The 22977-nt window shown below is 42.2% G+C and overlaps 1 protein-coding gene across 1 annotated transcript in view; it reads right to left on the minus strand.

Annotated features, from left to right (window-relative positions):
• Positions 1 to 7187, minus strand: part of LOC137331724 (uncharacterized) — a 41646-nt gene extending 34459 nt beyond the window's left edge. The window contains exons 1-3 of the mRNA XM_067995710.1: positions 6903 to 7187; positions 4032 to 4868; positions 3553 to 3780 (exon numbers count right to left, since the gene is read on the minus strand). Of these exons, the coding sequence (XP_067851811.1) occupies positions 3553 to 3780; positions 4032 to 4868; positions 6903 to 7160 (1323 nt within the window). The 5' untranslated portion in view covers positions 7161 to 7187. The remainder of the gene's footprint in view (positions 1 to 3552; positions 3781 to 4031; positions 4869 to 6902) is intronic.
• Between the last annotated feature and the right edge of the window lie 15790 nt (positions 7188 to 22977).

Raw genomic sequence — 22977 nt, forward strand, 5'->3', positions numbered from 1 at the left:
CAGGAAATTGGACATGAATTTAGATTTGAGGTTAGGATCAGATCAGCCATGATCTTATTGAATGGCGGAGCAGGCTTGAGGGGCCGATTGGCCTCCTCCTGCTCCTATTTCTTATGTTCTTATTTAATCAGTGTAACATTGGTAGTGGGGAAACTGTTACAGACAATAATCTGGGACAAAATTAATTGGCACTTGGAAAAGTATGGGCTAATAAAAGAAAGTCAGAACGGATTTGTTAAAGGAAAATGGAGTTTGACTAATTTGATTGAGCTCTTTGATGAAGTGACAGAAAGGGTTGATGAGGGTAGTGCGGTTGATGTTATGTATATGGACTTTCAAAAGGCATTTTAATAAAGTGCCACTTAATAGACTAGTTCGCAAAATTAAAGTCCATGGGATTAAAGTGACAGTGGCAGCGTGGATACAAAATTGGCTCGGGGATAGGAAGCAGAGACAACTGGGGAACGTTTGTTTTTCAGACTGGAGTGAAGTATATAGTGGTGTTCCTCAGGGGTCAGTATTAGGAACACTGATCTTTTTGATATATATTAACGAACAGGACTTGTGTATACAGGGTATAATTTCAAACTTTACAGATGAAACAAAATTCGGAAATGTAGCAAAAAATGTGCAGAATAGTAACAGACTTCAGGAGGACATAGACAGACTGGTGAAATGGGCAGACAATTTGAGTCCACGCCAGCTCTATGCAAGAGCAATCCAGCTAGTCCCAATCCCCCGCCCCATCCCCGCAGCCCTGCACATTTTTTTACTTTTAAGTACTTATCCAGTTCCCTTTTGAAGACATGCCCCCTCAGTCAGTGCATTCCAAATCCTAACCTCTCGCTGTGTAATAAAGTTTTTCCTCATGTCACCTTTGGTTCTTTTGTCAATCACCTTAAATCGATGCCCTCTGGTTCTTGACCCTCCCACCAATGGGAACAGTTTCTCTCGATCTACTCTGTCCAGAGCCTTCATGATTTTGAATACCTCTATCAAATCTCCTCGCAATCTTCTCTGTTCCAAGGAGAACAGCCCTAGCTTCTCCAGTCTATCCACGTAACTAAAGTCCCTCATCCCTGGAATCATTCTAGTAAATCTCTTCTGCACCTTCTCTAAGGCCTTCACATCTTTCCAAAGTGCGGTGCCCAGAATTGGAAACAACACTCCAGTTGTGGCCGAACCTGTGTTTTATAAAGGTTCATCATGACTTCCATACTTTTGTACTCTGTGTCTCTATTTATAGAACCCAGGATCTCGTATGCTTTTTTAACCGCTTTCTCAACCTGCCCTGCCACCTTCAACTATTTGTGCACATTTACCCCCAGATCTGTCTGTTCCTGTACCCCTTTTAGAGTTGTGCCCTCTAGTTTATATTGCAGCTCCTCGTTCTTCCTATTGAAATGTATCACTTCGCATTTTTCTACGTTAAATGTAATCTGCCCATGTCACCAGCCTGAGTATATCCTCTTGAAGTCTATCACTATCCTCCTCACTGTTTACTACCCTTCCAAGTTTCGTGTCATCTGCAAATTTTAAAATTGTGCCCTGTACACCGAAGTCCAAGTCATTAATATATATCAAGAAAAGCAATGGTCCCAGAACCGACCCGTGGGGAACACCACTCTCCACCTCCCTCCAGTCCGAGAAACAACCGCTCATCACTACTCTGTTTCCTGTCACTTAGTCAATTTTGTATCCATGTTGCTACTGCCCCTTTATTCCATGGGCTGCAATCTTGATGACAAGCCTACGCTGCGATACTTTATCAAACACCTTTTGAAAGTCCATATTACACCACATTAACTGCATTGCCCTCATCTACCCTCTCTTTACCTCATCAAAAATCTCTATGAGTTTAATAAATCCGTGCTGGCTTTCCCTAATGAATCCACACTCGTCAAAGTGACTGTTAATTCTGGCCTAGATTATCGTTTCTAAAAGTTTCCCCACCACCGAAGTTAAACACTCTGGCCTATAGTTGCTGGGTTTATCCTTATACCCTTTTTTGAACAAGGTTGTAACATTTGCAGTTCTCCAGTCCTCTGACACCATCTCCATACCTAAGGATGCTTGTAACAGTATGGCCAGTACCTCTGCAATTTCCATCTTTACTTCCCTTGGCAACCTAGGATGCATCCCATCCGGACGGGTGACTTATCTACTTTAAGTACAGCTAGCCTTTGCAGTAGCTCTTCTTTATTAATTTAGCCCATCCAGTATCTCAACCATATCTTTCTTTACTGAGACTCTGGCAGCATCTTCTTCCTTGGTAAAGACAGATGCAATGTAGTAATTTAGTACCTCAGCTATGCCCTCTGCCGCCATGAGTAGATCTCTTTTTTTGGTCCCTAACCGGCCCCATCCCTCCTCTTACTACCAGTTTACTATTTATACGCCTGTAGAAGACTTTTGGATTCCCTTGGCTGCCAGCCTATTCCCATAATCTCTTTGCCCCTCTTATTTCCTTTACATTTCCCCTCTGAACTTTCTATATTCAGCCTGATTCTCACTTGTGCTATCAACCTGACATCTGTCATACGTCCCTTTTTTGCGCTTCATCTTATTGTCTATCTCTTTTGTCATCCAGGGAGCAATGGCTTTAATTGCCCTACCTTTCTCCCTCGTGGGAATGTACACAGACTGTACCCAAACATCTCCTCTTTAAAATGATGCATTTGAAGTGATACATTTTGGTAGGAAGAATGAGGAGAGACAATATAAACTAAATGGTACAGTTTTAAAGGGGAACAGTAACAGAGAGACCTGGGCGTGTATGTACACAAATCTTTGATGGTGGTAGGACAAGATGAGGACGCTGTTACAAAAAGCATATGGTTTCCTGGGCATTTTTAATAAATGCATAGAGTATAAAAGCAAGGAAGTTATGCCTTACCTTTATAACACACTAGTTATGTCTGAGCTGGAGCATTGTGTTCAGTTATGGGCATCAAACTTTAGGAAGGATATCAAGGCCTTCGACAGGGTGCAGAAGAAATTTACTGGATTGTACCAGGAATGAGGGTCTTCAGTTATGTGGAGAGATTGGAGAATCTGGGGTTGTTCTCCTTAGAGCATAGAAGGTTAAGAGGAGATTTGAAAGAGGTGTAAAAAGTGACGAACAGTTTTGATAGAGTAAATAAGGATAAATTGTTTCCAGTGCAGAAGCGTCCGTAGTCAGAGGGCATAGATTTAAGGTGATAGCCAAAAGAACCAGAGGCGATAAGAGGGAACATTTATTGTGCCCATAGTTGTTATGATCTGGAATATACTACCTGAAAGGGTGATGGAAGCACATTCAATAATTACTTTCAAAAGGGAATTGTATAAATACTCGAAGGGGAAAGATTTACTGGGCTATGGGGAAAGAGCCGGCGAGTGGCTCTAATTGGATAGCTCTTTCGAAGAGCCTGCACAGGCATGATGGGCCCAATGGCCTCTTTTTATGCTGTATGGTACTATGATACTACTATGATACACACTCGGCAAAATATTGTGGAAAAACAAGACGAGAAAGCATCGGATGTTATAATCAGTACAAAATGTGATTACCCTGTTTTCGGGTCCATGCCAAACGATTCTATTTTCATCCAACGCCAGTTCATCTCCTCCCGATAACGTTGCATCATAATAACCAACTTTAACAAGGTCAACCGACCCATCAGCGCCTTTATGCCAGTTTATGAGGTCGTAGGAAGCGATGGGATCTCCGTTGTTATCAAAACTTACTTCCTCTCCAAACTGGTTGGTGAAACGTACCTCCCTCAGGTAGTGTAAAAGCTTTAAACACGACAAAACAAGTAAATGCTAAACAACTTCGAAAAAATCTCACAGAATGGACAATAGCAGCAATTCGGATTAGTCATATCCAATGGGAAGGGGAGATTTCACATCAGGAGAAAAAATATTTGCAGAATTAGCTTCTACAGTTTGTTTTCAAGGAATGATTGTGTTGATATAATACATTTTTGTTTCCTAAAATACACAATTCATTTTTATTTCGTGTTTTGGAGGCGAAAGTGTTTCCTCACCTGCCACGGTAGAATGTTGAACTTTTGCCCACATGTTTTGTTTGAAAATGGGCCTTTCCCATTTTCACAAGATTGTAAATTATGAAGGGCGTGAGCTACAGCGTACACCGCTTTGTACACGTTGTACGAAACTCTTAACTGGGACACATCGGTATATGTAGTCTCAATGGTCTCCAAACTCTCTGCGCCTGTGCACGGGTTGTAAGGAAACGCTGATGTGTTTTGTTTCACCGTCTGATTCGAGATTTTTACGCTACAGTTAAAAACGTCTTCCCAAAGTTCTTTTACAAACGGATTGTCTGGTGCTGTTGAAGGGCGGAGTTTTACCAGAAATTCTCTCAGTCCGGGAATTTCCGCTTTCCTGATTCCAAACCAGATTGTTCCAGACAAAATTTCCCGAGTTTCCGCTGTCCACAGTTGAACTGCTGTGACCCAGGCTTCACTCGCTATCAGCTGGATGTCAGTAATGTTCTGCAGTCTGAGCTCTGTTAACAAGGACAACGTATCGCGCTCCGCAGAAAATATTATGATCAACTTAACAGATGACTTTTTAATGGTGTCTATAACCTGAAGCAATTTAGTTCTAGTGCGTGCATGGGAGAGAAACTCAATAAAGGCGATGCATGTTTCAAACTTCGACATTTCTTCAATAAAGGACAACATCCCAAATCGACCATAGTCACTATCTTCTGCTACAATCCCAACCCAAATCCATTTAAAATGCCGCACCAGTCTGACCAACGCTTTGATTTGAACGGCGTCACTGGGAACTGTCCTGAAGAAAGTTGGGAACTCGCGTTTATCACTCAGACAGGTGCAGGAAGAAAAGTAACTGACCTGTAAAGGAAGTCAATGCACAGAAAATGTTTTGGTAATAATTTAGCATACCTGATAGGTATAACACCAAGATTAACAGCTACATTCACGGTCTGAACAAGTAAAATGATATTTGCATATAATTAGCGACTTTTCATGTCCAAGCCTCTCAAAGGCTTCACTCAGTTACTTTGTAACTGCAGTGACTATTGCTAGGCAGGAAAATGCAACAGGCGTGAAGCGCCAGCAACATCCAATCACCCAATGGAACCATTGGCCTGTTAACCGGTTTGTGTTTTTAGTGTTAGTTGAAAGTTGTTCAGGACAACCGGAGAATTCTGTTCCAATTGTGCAGTGAGATTGGTAACACCCACGAGAACCACTGGAACAAGCAATCGCAACCTTGGTATTAATATCTCATCTGAAGGACGGAAAAGCTTAATTTACAAGAGGGCAACTTTCACATATTTCTGCAGAAGAACTCACACTTAACTGTCTTCAGTCTTTTTTTTTGAAGTAATATTAAAATCATGATTTGTCCTGTCCCACTTGTCGATCAAGGGAGGCAGGATTATCACTGTACTACACAGTTTGGCTGCATGTGTTGTTTATCTAAATCTATTCATCTCTGTCATTTTAAATTGCAGATAGAGATGGCACAAGTGCTGACAACTGATAAATGGATTAGAAAAAATTGGTTTAATTGGAAAAAGAATAAAGTAATACAAGCGAACATACGTAGTTTAACAAATTGAAATACCGAATATACAAATTTTTACGTGTTCTTGGGATTTGGGTACCGCTCACAAGGGAGTATTCACTGCGTATCCCTAGTTACCCAGAAAGCATTAAGAAGGAACTACATAGAATGGGACTGACGTCACATGTAGACCAGACCAGGTAGGGGTGACCAGGTAGGTCCCAGCCTGAAGGACATTAATAGCCCAGTTGGGTTTTAACGACCATCCGACAAGTTTCATGGTAACTCTTCTGGTGCTTGTCCACAAAGTTCTGCATCTTATGAATTCAATTTTAAAATTTGTCACGGCGGAATTTGAACCCACAACATATAATTAACCTGTACAATTCGACATCACTTCGGGTAATCGGATCAGTCGTACAAAGCAGAGTTTCATGAAATCTTTAGAAAATAAAATTCATGAATAAAAATATTCTGGCAATTGTAACCATCAATTTAATTGAAATATAATCCGTGACATGTTGGTAACTACATGAGGAGATTATATAGAACCATATAAGTTTATTGAAGAAGGCCATTTGGCCTAACGTGTCTGCACCTGCTCTTTTGCTCGAATTCAAAGCTAATCCCGTTGCCCCACTTTCTCCCATATCCATGTATCTTTATTTGCTTCACACTTACCTACTTACATAAACGCTGACAGTTCAGTGCAGTACTGAGGGAATGCTGATCGTCGTAGTTACAGTGGTTCAGATGAGACTCTGGACTGCCTGTTCAGGTAGATGTAAAAGATCGCATCTCACTATTCCAAAGGGAGTTCTATCGATTTGCTGATCAATATTTATACCTCAACCAACATCACTAAAAACAGATCAGCTGGTCATTAATCTCACTGCTGTTTATGAGACCTTGCACTGCGCGTTTAATACTTGATAACAACTACACTTAAAATAAACGTAATTCATTGGCTGCTAAGCGTTTTGGAGCGGCCTGAGGACGCTAAAGACGCTATCGAAATGCAATGTTTTCCTCATTGCTTCAAATGTTTCTCCAATTTCCCTTAGGATAATCAATGCAATTTTTTGTGTTAAATCAATTCTTTTGGTCTTTGCACAATGGTTTGACATCTGGGGGATTTGTTGAGCATTTCGTAATTGAATAGAATGATTCAACCTGTTTTAAACATGTCTAATCCATTGATGATTATGTAGAATTGCAACTGCATCCAGTCATTGCCTATTTTTTGCCTTAATGTTTACAGTTAATCCCTGGAGATAAGAATGGCGCATCGGTTGCATGCAGAATGTGCAACATGGACAACAATTGGCTACATCAAGTTATTTGACGAATCTTACCATGCCAATATGGAAAGGTGCCACAACTCTTGAAACTGCGATGGATTGCGATGATGCAGCGACTCCCACAATAATAGGTACGGATGGAAATGCAGCACAAGTGTAATTGGGAGCTGTTTCGTCGTCCTGGTTCAATAGTTTAAGAGCTCCCTTCAGCGCTTCAGATTGCGTACCACAGCTGTCGAACATCTTGTAACCCAGAGTTATATTGGGAAGCAACTCTGGGCTTCTATTTATTTCTCGGATTGCAAAAACCATCGTTTGTGCCCAGCGCAATCCTCTTTGATTGAACCTATGCAAACACACGCCGACATATTGATTTGGACAGGACTGATATCGTCGCTGAGTCAAAATAATGGAACTTCCTACCTAACAGCACTGTGGGAGCACCTTCACCACATGGACTGCAGCGGTTCAAGCAGAAGGCCCACCACCACCTTCTCAAGGGCAACAAGGGATGGCCAATAAATGCCAGCCTTGACAGTGATGCCCACATTGTGAGATTGAATATAAAAAATGCAAAATTCTTAACGATGCTACTTAAAATAGGTGTTTGTTCAACTTGACAAATTGATCAGGTCTTGCCATGAAATTAAAATCATTTTGATACTTGGGCGGACTTTATTGCTGACAAGTGAATTAGTTTGTCTTGGAAGCACCTCTATGTTTCCGTAAATTTGGAGATTTACGATTTCCATGTTTCTATCTGATTGATTAGAGTAAGATCTTGTTTTAAAATAATCCAATCAATAAGCACTGAGAAACATATGGCGCCATGTGAAAGGAAGTTATAGTATTTTGAAGATTTGAACTGGCGACTCGTGATGTTAAAATTCAACTGGTGAGACCCAACCTTAAAATTATTCTGATCTGTGTATTGAGTTACTGCCGATTACACATTCGCCCAGAAAGAGCAAATACAGAATTAAAAGAATGAAAGAAAAAACGAAATTACGAGATAATAGAGAATAAAGATAAACGCAATAAGTAGGTGCAACTGACAACATAAAGACCAGGAAACAATGTAAAAATAAATACATAGAGTCATGCGTACACAACTGTATAAGATCTTCAATTAATCAGAGAAAATGCTGGAATACAATAAAATCTGAAAATGCAAAGATTGATTAGCCTTCCGCTTTACTTGTAACCTTCTTACCCATCGATTTTGCATGGGTGTCGGTGTCGATGTCTTTTTTCACCGCGGAATTTTCTTCCTTTCTTATGGGTTCGAATGAATGCCTACTTCAAAGGCTTACTTGCCTTTCTTCTTCCAAATGCCGATAGCCCTGTATTAACAGCATTTTCTATTTCCCCCCGTTTATTTCTAAAGTGAGCTACCGGGATGCATGCTTGTTCACTGTCAGAACTCCTTGCTTCTTTGCCTCTATCAAGCCCCACATGCCGTTGCAGATGCTGTTTTATGCAAGGCAATGGAAGATGATAATCCTCGATTTGCGTAGGAACATAGGAATAGGAGAAGGCCATTCAGCCACTCGACACAGTTCCACCATTAAATTAGATCATGGGTGATCTGTAGCTCAAATCTATTTACCCGCCTTTTCTCCATATCCCCTGATACTCTTACTCAACACAATCTATCGATCTAGGTCTTGAAAATTTCAATTGACCCCCAGCATCCACAGCCTTTTGAGGGAGCGAGTTCCAAATTTCCACTATACTTTGTGTGCAAAAGCTCTTCCTGATTTCATTCCTGAATGTCTTAGCTCCAATTTTAAGAGTATGCTCCCTTTTTTCTGGATTCCCCCACGAGAGGAAATAGTTTATTCCGTATCTACCCCACCAAATCACTTAATAATTTTAAATACCTCGATCATATCACCCCTCAACCTTCTAAATTCAAGGGAATACAAGCCAAATGTAACCTGTCCTCATAATTTAAACATTTAAGCCTCAATATCATTCTGGTGAATCTGCGGTGTAACCCCTCTAAAGCCCCCTCCTGAGGTGCAGTGCCCAGAACTCCAGTTGGCTCTGTACAACTGAAGCATCATTTCCTAATTTTGCCAATCCCCTTGAGATAAGGGCCAGACATTCCATTCGCCGTTTTGATTACTTTTTGTATCTGTGCCCTAGGTTTTAGTGATTTGTATACATAGTTATCTAAATCCCTTTGCCCCTCCACAGTTCCTAATCTCTCACCATTAAGAATTATTTGGAAGATATTTCACAAATAAAACTTTTACCATGTTCACTGACACATTGGAATTCCAAACCTAGACCCCAATATTTTCAAAAGTTTGATGATATTAATCATAATAGTTACTTACTCCAGGCAGCGAATTGACTGAGGTTTAGACCGAAAAGGGCCATGGTGCACGGTAGCGCTTAAATGTATAGTGAATAAACCACCCAATACAATGTCTCCATCCTTAAACACTCCGTGATTAAACCTCTCCCGCAGTTTGCAGATAGGCTGAAATGCTGAAGCCAACGTCTTGAGTAAGTATAGAAACAAAATGCTGCAAATGGAATAACGTTTCATCATAAAATTGAAGATTTTTTTTTGTCGAGATCACGGAAGTCAATATTCAAGTCTTTGCCTGAAAGACGATTCACTCAAGACTAACCGTGCGCAACCCGGCCACAAGGATATTTAACAGTCATCACAGTCCCATCGGATTATCGCAAGAGGGTTTATTTCACCTCGTAAACAAAACTAATTTTGTTGTGAAGGAAAATCCGACGTCACGTTATTGGAATGCTTGAGGCAATATGTTTATGACACGATATTGTTTAATTAAATTAAATATTTTATGACTACCACAAAGCCAAGTTACTTGTGCGTTATTAACTACTTTCGTCTCTTTCTGTTCTGCGAAACATAACACCTGCAATACACAGCACACATAGGATGGTTTGATTAGATATATCTTTGGTTTCAAAACGTGGGACTTCCGAACAATCAACGCCGCTCATTTGCTGCGGTTGATTTTTTAAAAAAATTGCGTGTAAGCGATGACCATCATTTTAATGAACGGGTGCACTTGTTGCGTAGCACACTTTTCAAACACAGGATTTATTAGTTTCAACTCGTCATTATATCAACACGCATTCTGTGGTGTAGTTATACAGATTGTAAGGGGCTTGGGGTAGAAAATATTGGTCTTGCTGAGACAGCTGTGCGTGCAATGGGGGAATGCATATTTGAAGCTCCCGACAACTTGTTTGGTTGTAGCCATTGAGTTTCAGTTGAGCTGGGACTTCTACCTGCATTGGTTGGTAGTCTTAGTAGGTCAAAATGGTAGGCCATGGTTCGATCGGGTGACTGATGTTGGTTTAGTTGGTCCTCCTGATTTCTCTTCCTAGATTGATTCTTCTTATTCGTTTTTGAGATGTGGGCGTCGCTGGCAAGGCCATATTTATTGGCCATTCCTGGTAGCCCTCGTACAACTAAATGTCTGGATAGGCTACTGCAAAGGGCAGTTAAGAGTAATCCACGCTGATGCGGGACTGGAGCCACATTTCGGCTCAGACCGGGTAAGGGCGGCATGTTTCCTTCCCTAAAGGACATTAGTGAACCATTTAGGCTTTTACCACAATCTGACAGCTTCATGGTCACTCTTACGATACCAGCTTTTTAAAACTGAATTCAAATTCTCAAACTGCCGTAGTGGGATTTGAATTCATGTTCTTTGGATTTTTAGTCCAGACATATAAGATCGTAGTCCAATAACATAACCACTGCGCTATGGTAACCATAACATTTTGCTGTACATGAATGGAAGGGGAGGGAGCTGCATTTTGTACCTTTTGGATGCGGTGAAGTTTCTCAAGCTTGGAGGATGGAAAGCTGGCTAGGAAATCATTGGAATAGTCGAGTCTGGATGTGACAAAGGCATGAATGAATGCTTCTGCAACAGATGGGCTGAGGCAGGTTGGAGACGGGTGATATTACGGAGATGGGAGCAGGCGGTATTTGTAACGGAGAGGATACGGGGTCGGAAGCTCAGGGTCAAATAGAACGCCGAGGTTGGCCAGGGTAAGGGATGGAATCAGTCGCAAGGGTACGAAATTTATAAGGGTCAAAGATCACGGCTTTGGTCTTCCCAGTTTTTAATTGGAGGAAACTGTGACTCATCCTGGATGTAATGTCCAACAAGCAGTCTGTCAATACAAAAGCAGTGGAGGAGACATAGAGCTGGATGTTATCAATGTACTTGTGGAACCTGACGCCATGTCTTTGGATGATGTCACCAAAGGCAGCATGTAGACGAGGAATTGGGGACCAAGGGAAGAACCTTAGGGTATTCCAGAAGTAATGGTGCTGGGGTGAAAAAATAAGCCATTGATGGCGATGCTCAGGCCACCATTCGATATAAGAGTGGAACCAACCACTTACCTGGACAATGAAGGAGAAGCATTGGAGAACTATGGTCTGATTGACCATGTCAAAAGTTGCAGAGACGCCGAGAAAGACGAGCAGCGATAGTGCATCACAGCCACAGTTTCATTCACAGAGGATGTCGTTTGTAACTTTGATTAGGGCTGTTTCAGCGCTGTGGCAGGGGCAAAAACCGAATTAGAGATATTCAAACATGGAGTGCTCAGAAAGATGGGAAAAAATTTGAGAGGTGACAATACAATCAGGGACTTTGGAGAGGAAAGGAAGGTTGGAGATGGGGAAGTAGTTTGCAAGGACAGCGGGGTCGAGGTGGGTTTTTGAGGATGTTTGATGAAAGCGATTTTGAAAAGGAGGGGACAGTAGCAGAGGAGAGAGCCATTTACAGTGTCGTATTTCGGGTATGTACACATTCATTTGGGTGTGGATATGTCAAATCTCTAGAATAAAATATAAATTGTGTCCATAAGACAGGGATATTTAAAAGAAAGATTAGTAGGAAATTATCTTACAGATTTATTTCTGTTATATTATCTACGAATTAAATTAATTCTGGTAGACAATACTTCCATTGCCTCCAGTACATGAAAGGATTGAATGGCTTAATTGAATTTAGCGCAGGTGGCACATTGGCAACTTGGAGAATAAAGCAAGATCAAATGGGAATGCTCATTGGCAAGCACAATTTCACTGGGGTTCCCAGTGGATATCAACTCACAAGATGTCAGGCTGACAGTAGTTTTTCTATAATTTCCCGGTACAATACCACCGGACAAACAAGAGATATATACATACTGGTTTAGTGTCCGAGTATGGACACAATCCCACAAATAAAGAGAAAAAATATAATATTCTGTTTTTTCTGATCTACTATAACGTATCCCGTGTTATCATTTCATTGAGTAGAAGAGCAAAGAGGCTTAGGGGTCAGAAACACGAATCTTTAAAAGTGGGAGGCAATATAGATGAAGAGGGGAAAATAAATACAGGTTTCCAGGTTTGTATTAGTTATATAGACACAAATGCAAAGAAATAATGGAAAACTTTTGCAAATCACTGTATTAGAATATCGGGGTGCAATTTTCACTGCTGTTTACGCCGTTTCTACAAGGGTTCCTCCGGTCTTCCACCATAGTAAGGCGAGAGATCGGATAAGCCCGGCGGATATTCCAAGCGATTATGTCCAATTTCAGACGTCCAATTTATGCAAGCGGTCGAAGAATTTGGAAAAACGCTAAAGAACTGTTATTACAGATGAGAGGCTTTAACTGATGAGATGAGATTAGAGAAACTGGGGTTGTTCTCACTAGAACACGGGAGTCTAAGAGATGTTCTGATAGAAGTGTTCAAAATTATCAGAGGTTTTGACAAACCAGAAAATTACTGCCGGCTGAATTGCTGAATAGATGACATCAACGTAAAATCATCACCAAAAGATTAAAGGGAGAGGGTAGAATCATTTTTTTACTCAGAGGGTTGTTGGAACATGGAACATCTTCCCAGAAACAAGGGTAGAAGCAGAATTCATAAGAGTTTTAAATAAGGAATTTGATAAATGTTTGAAAAAGAAAGAATAAAAGGGTCTGGAGATAGGCCGGGGAATGAGACTAAGTAAGCAACTTCCTTCAGAGGGCCGGTGTAGGGCCCATGAGTCCAAAGTCCTCCTACTAGGCGTTAACATTTCGTGATTCCACCATTCTATGGAGAAGATTTTTCTCCTCTGCACTGGGCTGAAGATATTGGCGGGTTGAAAGCCTTTGTGGTAAAATGGCGCACAAGCTATTGATAATTTTTCGTGAATGGATAGTAAGTCATGAGCAGCTGCTCTTCGATTTTTCAACAAATTCATCCAAGCGCCTGGCCCGGCTCCTGAAGGGAAAGTCTAACTCAGATAAAAGGACAGAATGAATACCTGATTACGAATAGGACTGGGGGTTATAAGGATGCATACCATACGGATAAATATTGACAAAGGTGATCAGTCATTATTGTTTCCATGAATCTGGGGCACTTAAAAATCACCCATAGGCTCTAATCGGCTTGCGTTGAATAATTGAGGTAGGATGTTAGAGAGCTGGGCTCAAATTTCATCTTTCTCCTAATTATTTTGAGGATTATGAAAAGATTTTGAAGAATTATTCTCTCAGTAAATGAAAGTAAGTGTGGTAAAGCCCTCGTAAGGTTAGACTGTGCATGAAAGAGTGGGTTAGATTGCCGATATAGTTTTTTAAAATTTCCTTTCCATGCTTTCTATTTAATATGAGGAAGCATTTCGTGGAGGTGACATTAAAATGTATTTCAAACCATTTAGGAGACATTTCTACATTTTCATATGAACTTCTGGCTATATTTTTATGATCATAACAGATTGTTACAAAAGTCAATAATTAATATTTCCTCATGTGAAGCACGAAACTATGCAAATAAATATATCTTAACGTTTCTTCTATCGTGAAATAATCTTTCTGAATTCACATGACTTCTTTAACTGATTCAATTTATGTCTGTTTTTCCCATCAGCTGTTTTCTCGTGTTTTCTTCTGGTCTTAACAAGATAATATAACATTTTGCAGCGAAGATGCAACTCAACACCCGATGATAAAATTGCAAATATTTCCACAGCGACGGTGTATTTTCCAGACGTGCTCACATAAACGGGGATAAAAATTACCCAAACTGCAAAAAAGATGAGCACGCTGAAGGTGATAAATTTAGCTTCATTGAACTTGCTCGGGCCAAGAAAGCTATAAATAAACGCATACAAGCTAAGAGCCCGATATAACCTAACACACAGCAGAAAGCAACTGCGGAACCCACATCACACTCAAGGATAATCTTTGCACTTTGATACTTTGTGTTTTTTTTTCTGGGAGTGGAGGAGATGTCATTAACCAGATCACACATATTATAATTTGGATTAATGTACAGAGAAAGATAATTGATCTTTGTTGTGTGGATCCAAACCATTTCATCACATTACTGGCCGGCAGCGTTGCTTTAGAAGCCATCAGGACTACCAGCGTTTTAATAAAAATACAGGAAATACACAGAACAAAGCTAACTCCGAACACAGTGTGACGCACCATACATGACCATGGTGATGGCTGACCAATGAATGCAATGGAGCACAGAAAGTACAGTATTAACGAGATTAGCAGAAGGAAACTTAGTTCCGAATTGTTGGCCCTTATATTGGGAGTGTTTATGAAATATAAGAAAACAGCTGCAACAGCTGCTGTGATACAAGCTCCAAACAGTGAAATCGCCGTGAGGGTTATGCCCATACTGTCTTGAAAGGAAAGGAACTGAATTTATTTCAGAATGCATTGATCTCTTCAGTCATTTGAACAATAGTCTGTCGGGCATTTGATATATTCTGTGGAATCTGTGGAAAAACAGTGACGTTTGAGCATAAATTTCATATATTCCATTTCAGTATGAGGCAATACTGTAATTTGAATCTTACAGATTTGGTAGCCAAATTGATCAGTGTTACCTACCAGTTCAGATGTTAATCTCACCATCAGCACATGGCAAACAATCAAAACAGTAGATAGGCTGGACTTTGCGAGCCCCCTTTCTCGTCATATTGGCACCTGTGGAGATGGAAAATCTGTGCTGAGTCTCACCGTGGTGTTAAACCATTCTTTTACCGGTCAGGTATGTTACAAAGATTTGTTGAGATCATATTTTCTTCTTTGCCCTCCTGATCAGTTATTAACCATTTTAAGTTCTTCTTTTCCAATGATGCATTAAGAATTTGGATTGTTAATATATTCTTTAAAAAATCCTGAGACCATAAAATCATTGCAGTTTGCCACACAGTTCATTCGTTCTATCATGTCTGTGCCGGTTCCTTCCTGGACCAATCAAAAGCGAAACTCGCTACCTCGCTCTCCCTACAGCCAAGTATCTTCCTCTACTCCAATAATTTATTCATTTTTTCCCTTACAAATGTATTTGCCTCAACCAATCCTTGTGGCAAACCATTCTGTACTCCAACAACCCTCTGCCTAAGGATTGTTCTCCTAACTTCTTTCCTCGCTCTCTTACCAGAGTACCTAACCAGAGTAAATACACTTTCTTTATTCATTCGAGAACTGCAAAATGCGAATAGCCTTGCTTTTTAGTGTAATATTCGTCGAGTGTTATAATGTTGCAGGCGTTACCCTTCGGATAATGCCTTGAAATTAGGTCCCTTTTGATGTTTCCATGATTCAGCTAGACTTAAAAGATCCCACTGGCTCTATGAAGAAGAGTACACAACAACAAACAACAACAACTTGCATTTAAATAGCGCCTTTAATGAAGTAAAGCGTCCTATGGCTCAAGAAGGCGGCTCACCACCACCTTCTCAAGGGCAAGTAGGGATGGGCAATAAATGCCGGCCAAGCCAGCGACGCCCACTTCCCATGAACGAAAAAAACAACACAAAATTTTAAATTGAGCCACATAAGGAGGTATTAAGACAGATGACCAAAAGCTTGGCCAAAAGAGGTAGGTTTTAAGAATTACCGTCTTAAAGGGGGAGAGGGATAGAGAGGTGGAGAGTTTAGGGAGGCAATTCCACAGCTTAGGACCTAGATAGCTGAACGCAGGTCCGACAATGGTGGAGCGATTAAAATCCGGGATGCACATGGGGCCAGAAATGGAGGAGTGCAGAAATCTCGGAGGGTTGGAGGGCTGCAGGAGACGACAGAGATAGGGAGGGCTGAGGCCATGGAGGGAATTGAAAACAAGGATTGTAATTTTAAAATCGAGGTGTTCACAGACCGGGAGCCAATGTAGGTCAGTGAGCACAGGGGTGATGTGCGAACGGGACTTAGTGCGAGTTGGGATACGGACATCAATGTTTTGGATGAGCTCAAGTTTATTGAGGGTGGAAGATGAGAGGTGAGCAAGGAGATAATTGGAATAGTCCAGTCTTGAGGTAACAAATTCAAGGATGAGGGTTTCAGCAGCAGATAAGCTGAGGCAGGGGCGGAGAAGAGCAAAGTTACGGAGGTGGAAGTAGGCGGTCTTGGTGATGGAGTGGATATGTGGTCGAAAGCTAACTCAGGGTCAATTAGGACTCCAGGGTTGCAAAAGTCTGGTTCAGCCTCATACAGTGGCCAGGAAGTGGAATGGAGTCGGTGGCTATGGAACTGAGTTTTCAGCAGGGACTAAAGACAATGGCTTCGGTCTTCCCAATATTTAGTTGCAGGACATTTTTGCTGATCCAGTACTGGATGTCGGACGAGCAATATGACAATTTAGAGACAGTGGAGGGGTCGACGGAGGTGGTTGTGAGGTAGGGCTGGGTGCTGTCAGCGTACATATGGAATCTGATGTGTTTTTGGATGATGTCGCCGAAGGGCAGCGCCTAGATGAGAAAATGAAAGGTTCCAAGGATAGCTCCTTGGGGACTCCAGAGGCTATGTTGCGGGAGCAGGTAGAGAAGCCATTGCAGGTGATTCACTAGCTGAAACCAAATAGATATGAATGGAACCATGCGAGTGCAGTCCCATACAGCTGGACGACAGAGGAGAAGCATTAGAGGAGGGTGGTGTGGTCAACGGCTGCAGACAGATCGAGACGGATAAGGAGGTATAGTTTACCATCATCACAGCCACATAGGAAGCCATTGTGACTTTGATAAGGGCCAATTCAGTACCGTAGCAGTTAATACCAAGGAAGAATGCAACAAAATACAGGAAGACATTAATAAACTTGCAGAATGGGCGTGTAATTGGCAAATGAATTTCAATATATATAAAGGCGAGGTATTACATTTTGGTAGGAACATTAAAGGGGCCACATGTAGCTTGGATAATAAGAGTCTAAATGGGATAGAGGAGCAAAGGGGTCTGGGGGTACAGATAGACAAATCACTGAAAGTAGCAACGCAGGTTAATAAGGCCATAAAAAGGCAAACCAAACACTGGGATTCATTTCTAGAGGGATAGAATTGAAAAACAGAGAAGTTATGGTAAAATAGGAGCTTGGTTAGACCACACTTGGAGTAATGTGAACAGTTCTGGTCTCCATATTATAAAAAGGATATCGAGGCAGAAGGTGCAAAAAAGATTTACTAGGATGATACCAGAACTGAGAGGTTATAACTATCAGGAAAGATTGAACACACTGGCGCTCTTTTCTCTAGAAAGATAGACACTAATAACTCTATTAGGGAATTCAGGAGAAACTGATTTACCAGAGAGTGGTTAGAATGTGAAACTCACTACCACAAGGAGTAGTTGAGGCGACTAGCACAGATACATTTAAGGGGAAGCTAGATAAACACATGAGGGTTAGTGGCTGGGGTAGAAACGATGTCAGCATTCAAGATTAGACTGGATAGGTGGATGAAGGCAAAGAGTTTGAAGGGGTATGGGGTGTAAGACCGGTAAATGTGATTCGAACTATTTGCTGGTGTGGAGGCTAAACGTCAACATGGAATGGTTGGGTCAAGTTGCCTGTTTCAGTGTAACTGCTACGTACGTCCACGTATAACTCACACTTAAGCCAGTCCAATAGGGCTAGGGTTAAATGATAAGTTTGTTTCACCCTTGTTGTGATTATGTGCTGCCTATTTTGGTATTGATGATGTGGCGATGCCGGTGATGGACTGGGGTGGACAAATGTAAGGAATCTTACAACACCAAGTTATAGTCCAACAGTTTTATTTGAAAATCACAAGCTTTCGGAGGCTTTCTCCTTCGTCACCTGACCTGGTGTTGTAAGATTCCTTTTATTTTGGTATTATCAGTCTGTAGTCTCACAGGAGGAAGTAAAGATAGAGTCAGGTGATGCCTTGTTATTGATATATCTATTCACTTTTTTCTAAAGGTGCCTTCATATTATCTCAATGTGCCGAGGCAGGTGCGGAGTGGCAAACACTGCTCTTCACTCAGTGTTATGCTCTGGCTATAACTGTCACTGTAGCTGCCAAGAGGGAGCGCTGTATATTCATGAAATAGTCTGCTCTGGGCATCTATTGCTTGAGAAAGAAGGCATCACCCCGCTTTGGTTGGGTTATACTGTAATTGACATACTTGGCTTCAGCACCACATTATAGTAGCTCGATCAGTTATGAGTCGGAGACAAATAGTAGAATAGACAGCAAGTTGGCTGCAAAATAGAAAACAGAACGAAGGGGTTAAAGGTAGTTACTCAGACTGGCAAAAGATGCGAAGTGGTGTTCCACAAGGATCAGTGTTGGTCACTATTTACATAAGCAATTTGGACTCGGGAATCGGAAGTACAATTTCAAAATTTACAGACCATTGCGAGCAAAGTTAACAATGAGGAGGACTGCAAGAAAATACATGAAGACATTAGTAAACTTGCAGAATCGGTGTGCAATTAGCAAATGAATTTCAATATAAATAAGTGTGAGGTATTACATTTTGGTGGAAAGATTAAAGGGGCTACATACATCTTGGAAAATAAGAGTCCAAATGGGGTAGAGGAGCAGAGAGATCTGGGGGTACAGATACACAAATCACTAAAAGTAGTGACACAGGTTAATAAGGTCATAAAAAGCAGCAAAGTACTGGGGTTCATTTTTATAGGGATGGAATTTAAAAGCAGATAACTTATTTTAAACTTATATAGAACCTTGGTTGGATCACAAAAGTTCCAAAGCTCAGCTTCCTGATGCTGGCGCTGAGGCACAGAGACTTGGAAGGTCCCTGGTTTAATCACTGGTCTGTGAACAGTTCTAGTCTCCATTTTATAAAAAAAGGATTATAGAGGTACTGGGGAAGGTGCAAAAAAGATTTACTAGGATGATAGAAGCACTGAGAGGTTATACCTATCAGGAAAGTTTGAGCAGGCTGGGGCACTTTTCGATAGAAAAGAGCTGACTGAGGCGTGACCTGATAGAGGTCTTTACGATTATCAAAGGGTCTGATAGGGTAGATGGAGAGAAGATGTTTCCATGCGGGTGAGACCAAAACTAAGGCCCATAAATATAATTTAGTCACTAATAAATCCAATTGAGAATTCAGGAGAAACTTCTTTACCCAGAGATTTGTCAGAATGTAGAACTCGCTACCACAAGGAGTAGTTGAGGCATTTAAGGGAAGGTAGGTAAAAACATGAAGTATACGCTGATAGGGTTAGATGATGTAAGGAGTGTGGAGGCTGGTATGGAGCATAAATACCGGCGTGGAACTGTAGGGCAGAATGGCCTGTTTCTGTGCTGTACATTCTATGTAATTCTATGTCACAAAAAGTTTGACATTTTTTCGGTGAGTGTTCCATAGGTTTCGAGAACGAGGATTGCACTGGGCCCAAAGTATGATTTTTGCAATAGGTGAAATAAACAGGAACCCGGGTCTGCTTCCCAACATAACTTTAGGTTACACGATCTTTGACATTTGTCATAGCACTCTGAAGGCCTTAAAGCAGCCCTCAAATTACTGAACCGGGAGGACGGGTCGTGTCCATCGGTACCTATCATCGTGGGAGATACAGGATGATCTCAGTCTATTGCAATTTCGAGGGTTTTGGCTCCCTTTGGTTTTGGAATGGTAAGATGTGCCACTGAACAGCATGTAGACAATTATATTTGGTGATGCGAATGTAACATAAAATGTGCATCTTTCATTTAAAATTATATGTCTGCAGGGATTACATATCAACAATCTTCGAAGAAAAGGCGTGTTACAGTTGCACAGGGCTTCAGTGAGACTTCACCTCGAGTTCTGCGTAGAGTTTTGGTCTCCTTATCTAAGGAAAGATATACTTGCCTTGGAGGCAGTGAAACAAAGGTTCATTCAATTAATTCCTGCGATGAGAGGGTTGTCCTACGAAGAGAGATTAAGTAGCATGGGCCTATACTCTCTGGAGTTTAGAAGAATGAGAGATGGGGACAGGATATAAATGAGGGACAGGATAAACTGTCACTTAGAAAGGCACGGACTAATCAAGGACAGTCAACGCGGATTTGTTAAGGGGTGGTCATGTCTGACTAATTGATTGAATTTTTCGAGGAGCTGACAAGGAGGATCGATGAGGCTAGCGCAATTGATATAGTCTACATGGATTTTAGCAAGGCTTTCGACAATGTCCCACATGGCAAATTGGTCAACAAAGTAAAGGCCCATGGGATCCAAGGGAATGTGGCAAATTGGATCCAATATTAGCTCAGTGGCAGGAAGCAACGGGTAATGGTGGATGGGTGTTTTTGCGACTGGAAGGCTGTTTCAGTGGGGTGCCACAGGGCTCGGTACAATGTCTTTTGCTTTTTGTGGTATACATTAACAATTTGGACTTAAACGCAAGGGGCATGATTAAAAAATTAGCGGATGACACAAGGATAGGCTGTGCGGTTGATAGTGAGGAGGAAAGCTGTAGACTGCAGGAAGATATCAATGGACTGGTCAGATGGACAGAAAAGTGTCAAATTGAGTTCAATCCGGAGAAGTGTGAGGTAATGCATTTGGGGAGAGCAAACAAAGCAAGGGAATACACAATAAATGGGAGGATATTGCGAGGTGTAGAGGAAGTGAGGGACCTTGGAGTGCATGTCCACAGACCCCTGAAGGGAGCAGGACAGGTAGATAAGGTGGTCAAGAAGGCATATGGAATGCTTTCCTTTATTAGCCGAGGCATCGAATATAAAAGCAGGGATGTTATGCTGGAACTGTATAAAACACTGGTGAGGCCACAGCTTGAGTACTGTGGACAGTTCTGGTCACCACATTACATGAGGATATAATAGCTCAAGAGAAGGTGCAGAGGAGATTTACGAGGATGTTGCCAGTACTGGAGAATTTTAGCTATGATGAAAGATTGGATAGGCTGGGGCTGTTTTCCTTAGAACAGAGGAGGCTGAGGGGTGATTTGACTGAGGTGTACAAAATTATGAGGGGCCCAGTTAGAGTGGATAGGGAGGACCGATTTCCCTTAGCAGAGGGGTCAATAACCTGGGGGCATAGATTATAAGTGATTGGTAGAAGGATTAAAGCCGAAATGAGGACATTTGTTTTCACCCAGACAGTAGTGGGGGTCTGGAACTCACTGCCTGAGAGGGTGGTAGAGGCATAAACCCTCAACTCATTGAAAAAAATACCTGGATGTGCACCTCATGAGCCGTGACCTGCAGGGCTATGGACCAAATGGGGGAAAGGGGGAAGGTGTCGTCGACAGTGCTATCAAGCACTTACTCACCAATAACCTGCGGACCGTTGCTCAATTTGGATTCCGCCAGGGCCACTCGGCCCCAGACCTCATTACAGCCTTTGTCCAAACATGGACCAAAGTGCTGAATTCCAGAGGTGAGGTGAGAGTGACTGTCCTTGATATCAAGGCAGCTTTTGACCGAGTGTGGCACCAAGGAGCCCGAGTAAAATTGAAGTCAATGGGAATCAGGGGTAAAACTCTTCAGTGGCTGGAGTCATACCTAGCACAAAGGAAGATAGAGTGGTTGTTGGAAGCCAATCATCTCAGCCCCAGGATGTTGCTGAAGGAGTTCCTCAGGGCAGTGCAATTGGCCCAACCATCTTCAGCTGTTTCATCACTGACCTTCCCTCCATCACAAGTTCAGAAATGGGGATGTTCGGTGATGATTGCACAATGTTCAGTTCCATCCGCAACCTTTTTTTTATTCGTTCGTGGGATGTGGGCGTCGCTGGCGAGGCCGGCATTTATTGCCCATCCCAAATTGCCCTTGAGAAGGTGGTGGTGAGCCGCCTTCTTGAACCGCTGCAGTCCGTGTGGTGACGGTTCTCCCACTCTGCTGTTAGGAAGGGAGTTCCAGGATTGTGACCCAGCGACGATGAAGGAACGGCGATATATTTCCAAGTCGGGATGGTGTGTGACTTGGAGGGGAACGTGGAGGTGGTGTTGTTCCCATGTGTCTGCTGCTCTTGTCCTTCTAGGTGGTAGAGGTCGCGGGTTTTGGAGGTGCTGTCGAAGAAGCCTTGGCGAGTTGCTGCAGTGCATCCTGTGGATTTTACACACTGCAGTCACTGTGCGCCGGTGGTGAAGGGAGTGAATGTTTAAGGTGGTGGATGGGATGCCAATCAAGCGGGCTGCTTTATCTTGGATGGTGTCGAGCTTCTTGAGTGTTGTTGGAGCTGCACTCATCCAATCAAGTGGAGAGTATTCCATCACACTCCTGACTTGTGCCTTGTAGATGGTGGAAAGGCTTTGGGGAGTCATGGGGTGAGCCACTCGCCGCAGAATACCCAGCCTCTGACCTGCTCTCGTAGCCACAGTATTTATATGGCTGGTCCAGTTCAGTTCCTGGTCAATAGTGACCCCCAGGATGTTGATGGTGGGGGATTCGGCGATGGTAATGCCGTTGAATGTCAAGGGGAGGTGGTTAGACTCTCTCTTTTTGGAGATGGTCATTGCCAGGCACTGATCTGGCGCGAATGTTACTTGCCACTTATGAGCCCAAGCCTGGATGTTGTCCAGGTCTTGCTGCATGCGGGCTCGGACTGCTTCATTATCTGAGGGGTTGCGAATGGAACTGAACACTGTGCAATCATCAGCGAACATCCCCATTTCTGACCTTATGATGGAGGGAAGGTCATCGATGAAGCAGCTGAAGATGGTTGGGCCAAGGACACAGCTTGAGGAAATCCTGCAGCAATGCCCAGGGGCTGCGATGATTGGCCTCCAACAACCACTACCATCTTCCTTAATGCTAGGTATGACTCCAGCCACTGGAGAGTTTTCCCCCTGATTCCCATTGATTTCAATTTTACGAGGGCTCCT

The sequence above is a fragment of the Heptranchias perlo genome, chromosome 13, assembly GCF_035084215.1.
Source record: "Heptranchias perlo isolate sHepPer1 chromosome 13, sHepPer1.hap1, whole genome shotgun sequence".
NCBI lineage: Eukaryota > Metazoa > Chordata > Chondrichthyes > Hexanchiformes > Hexanchidae > Heptranchias > Heptranchias perlo.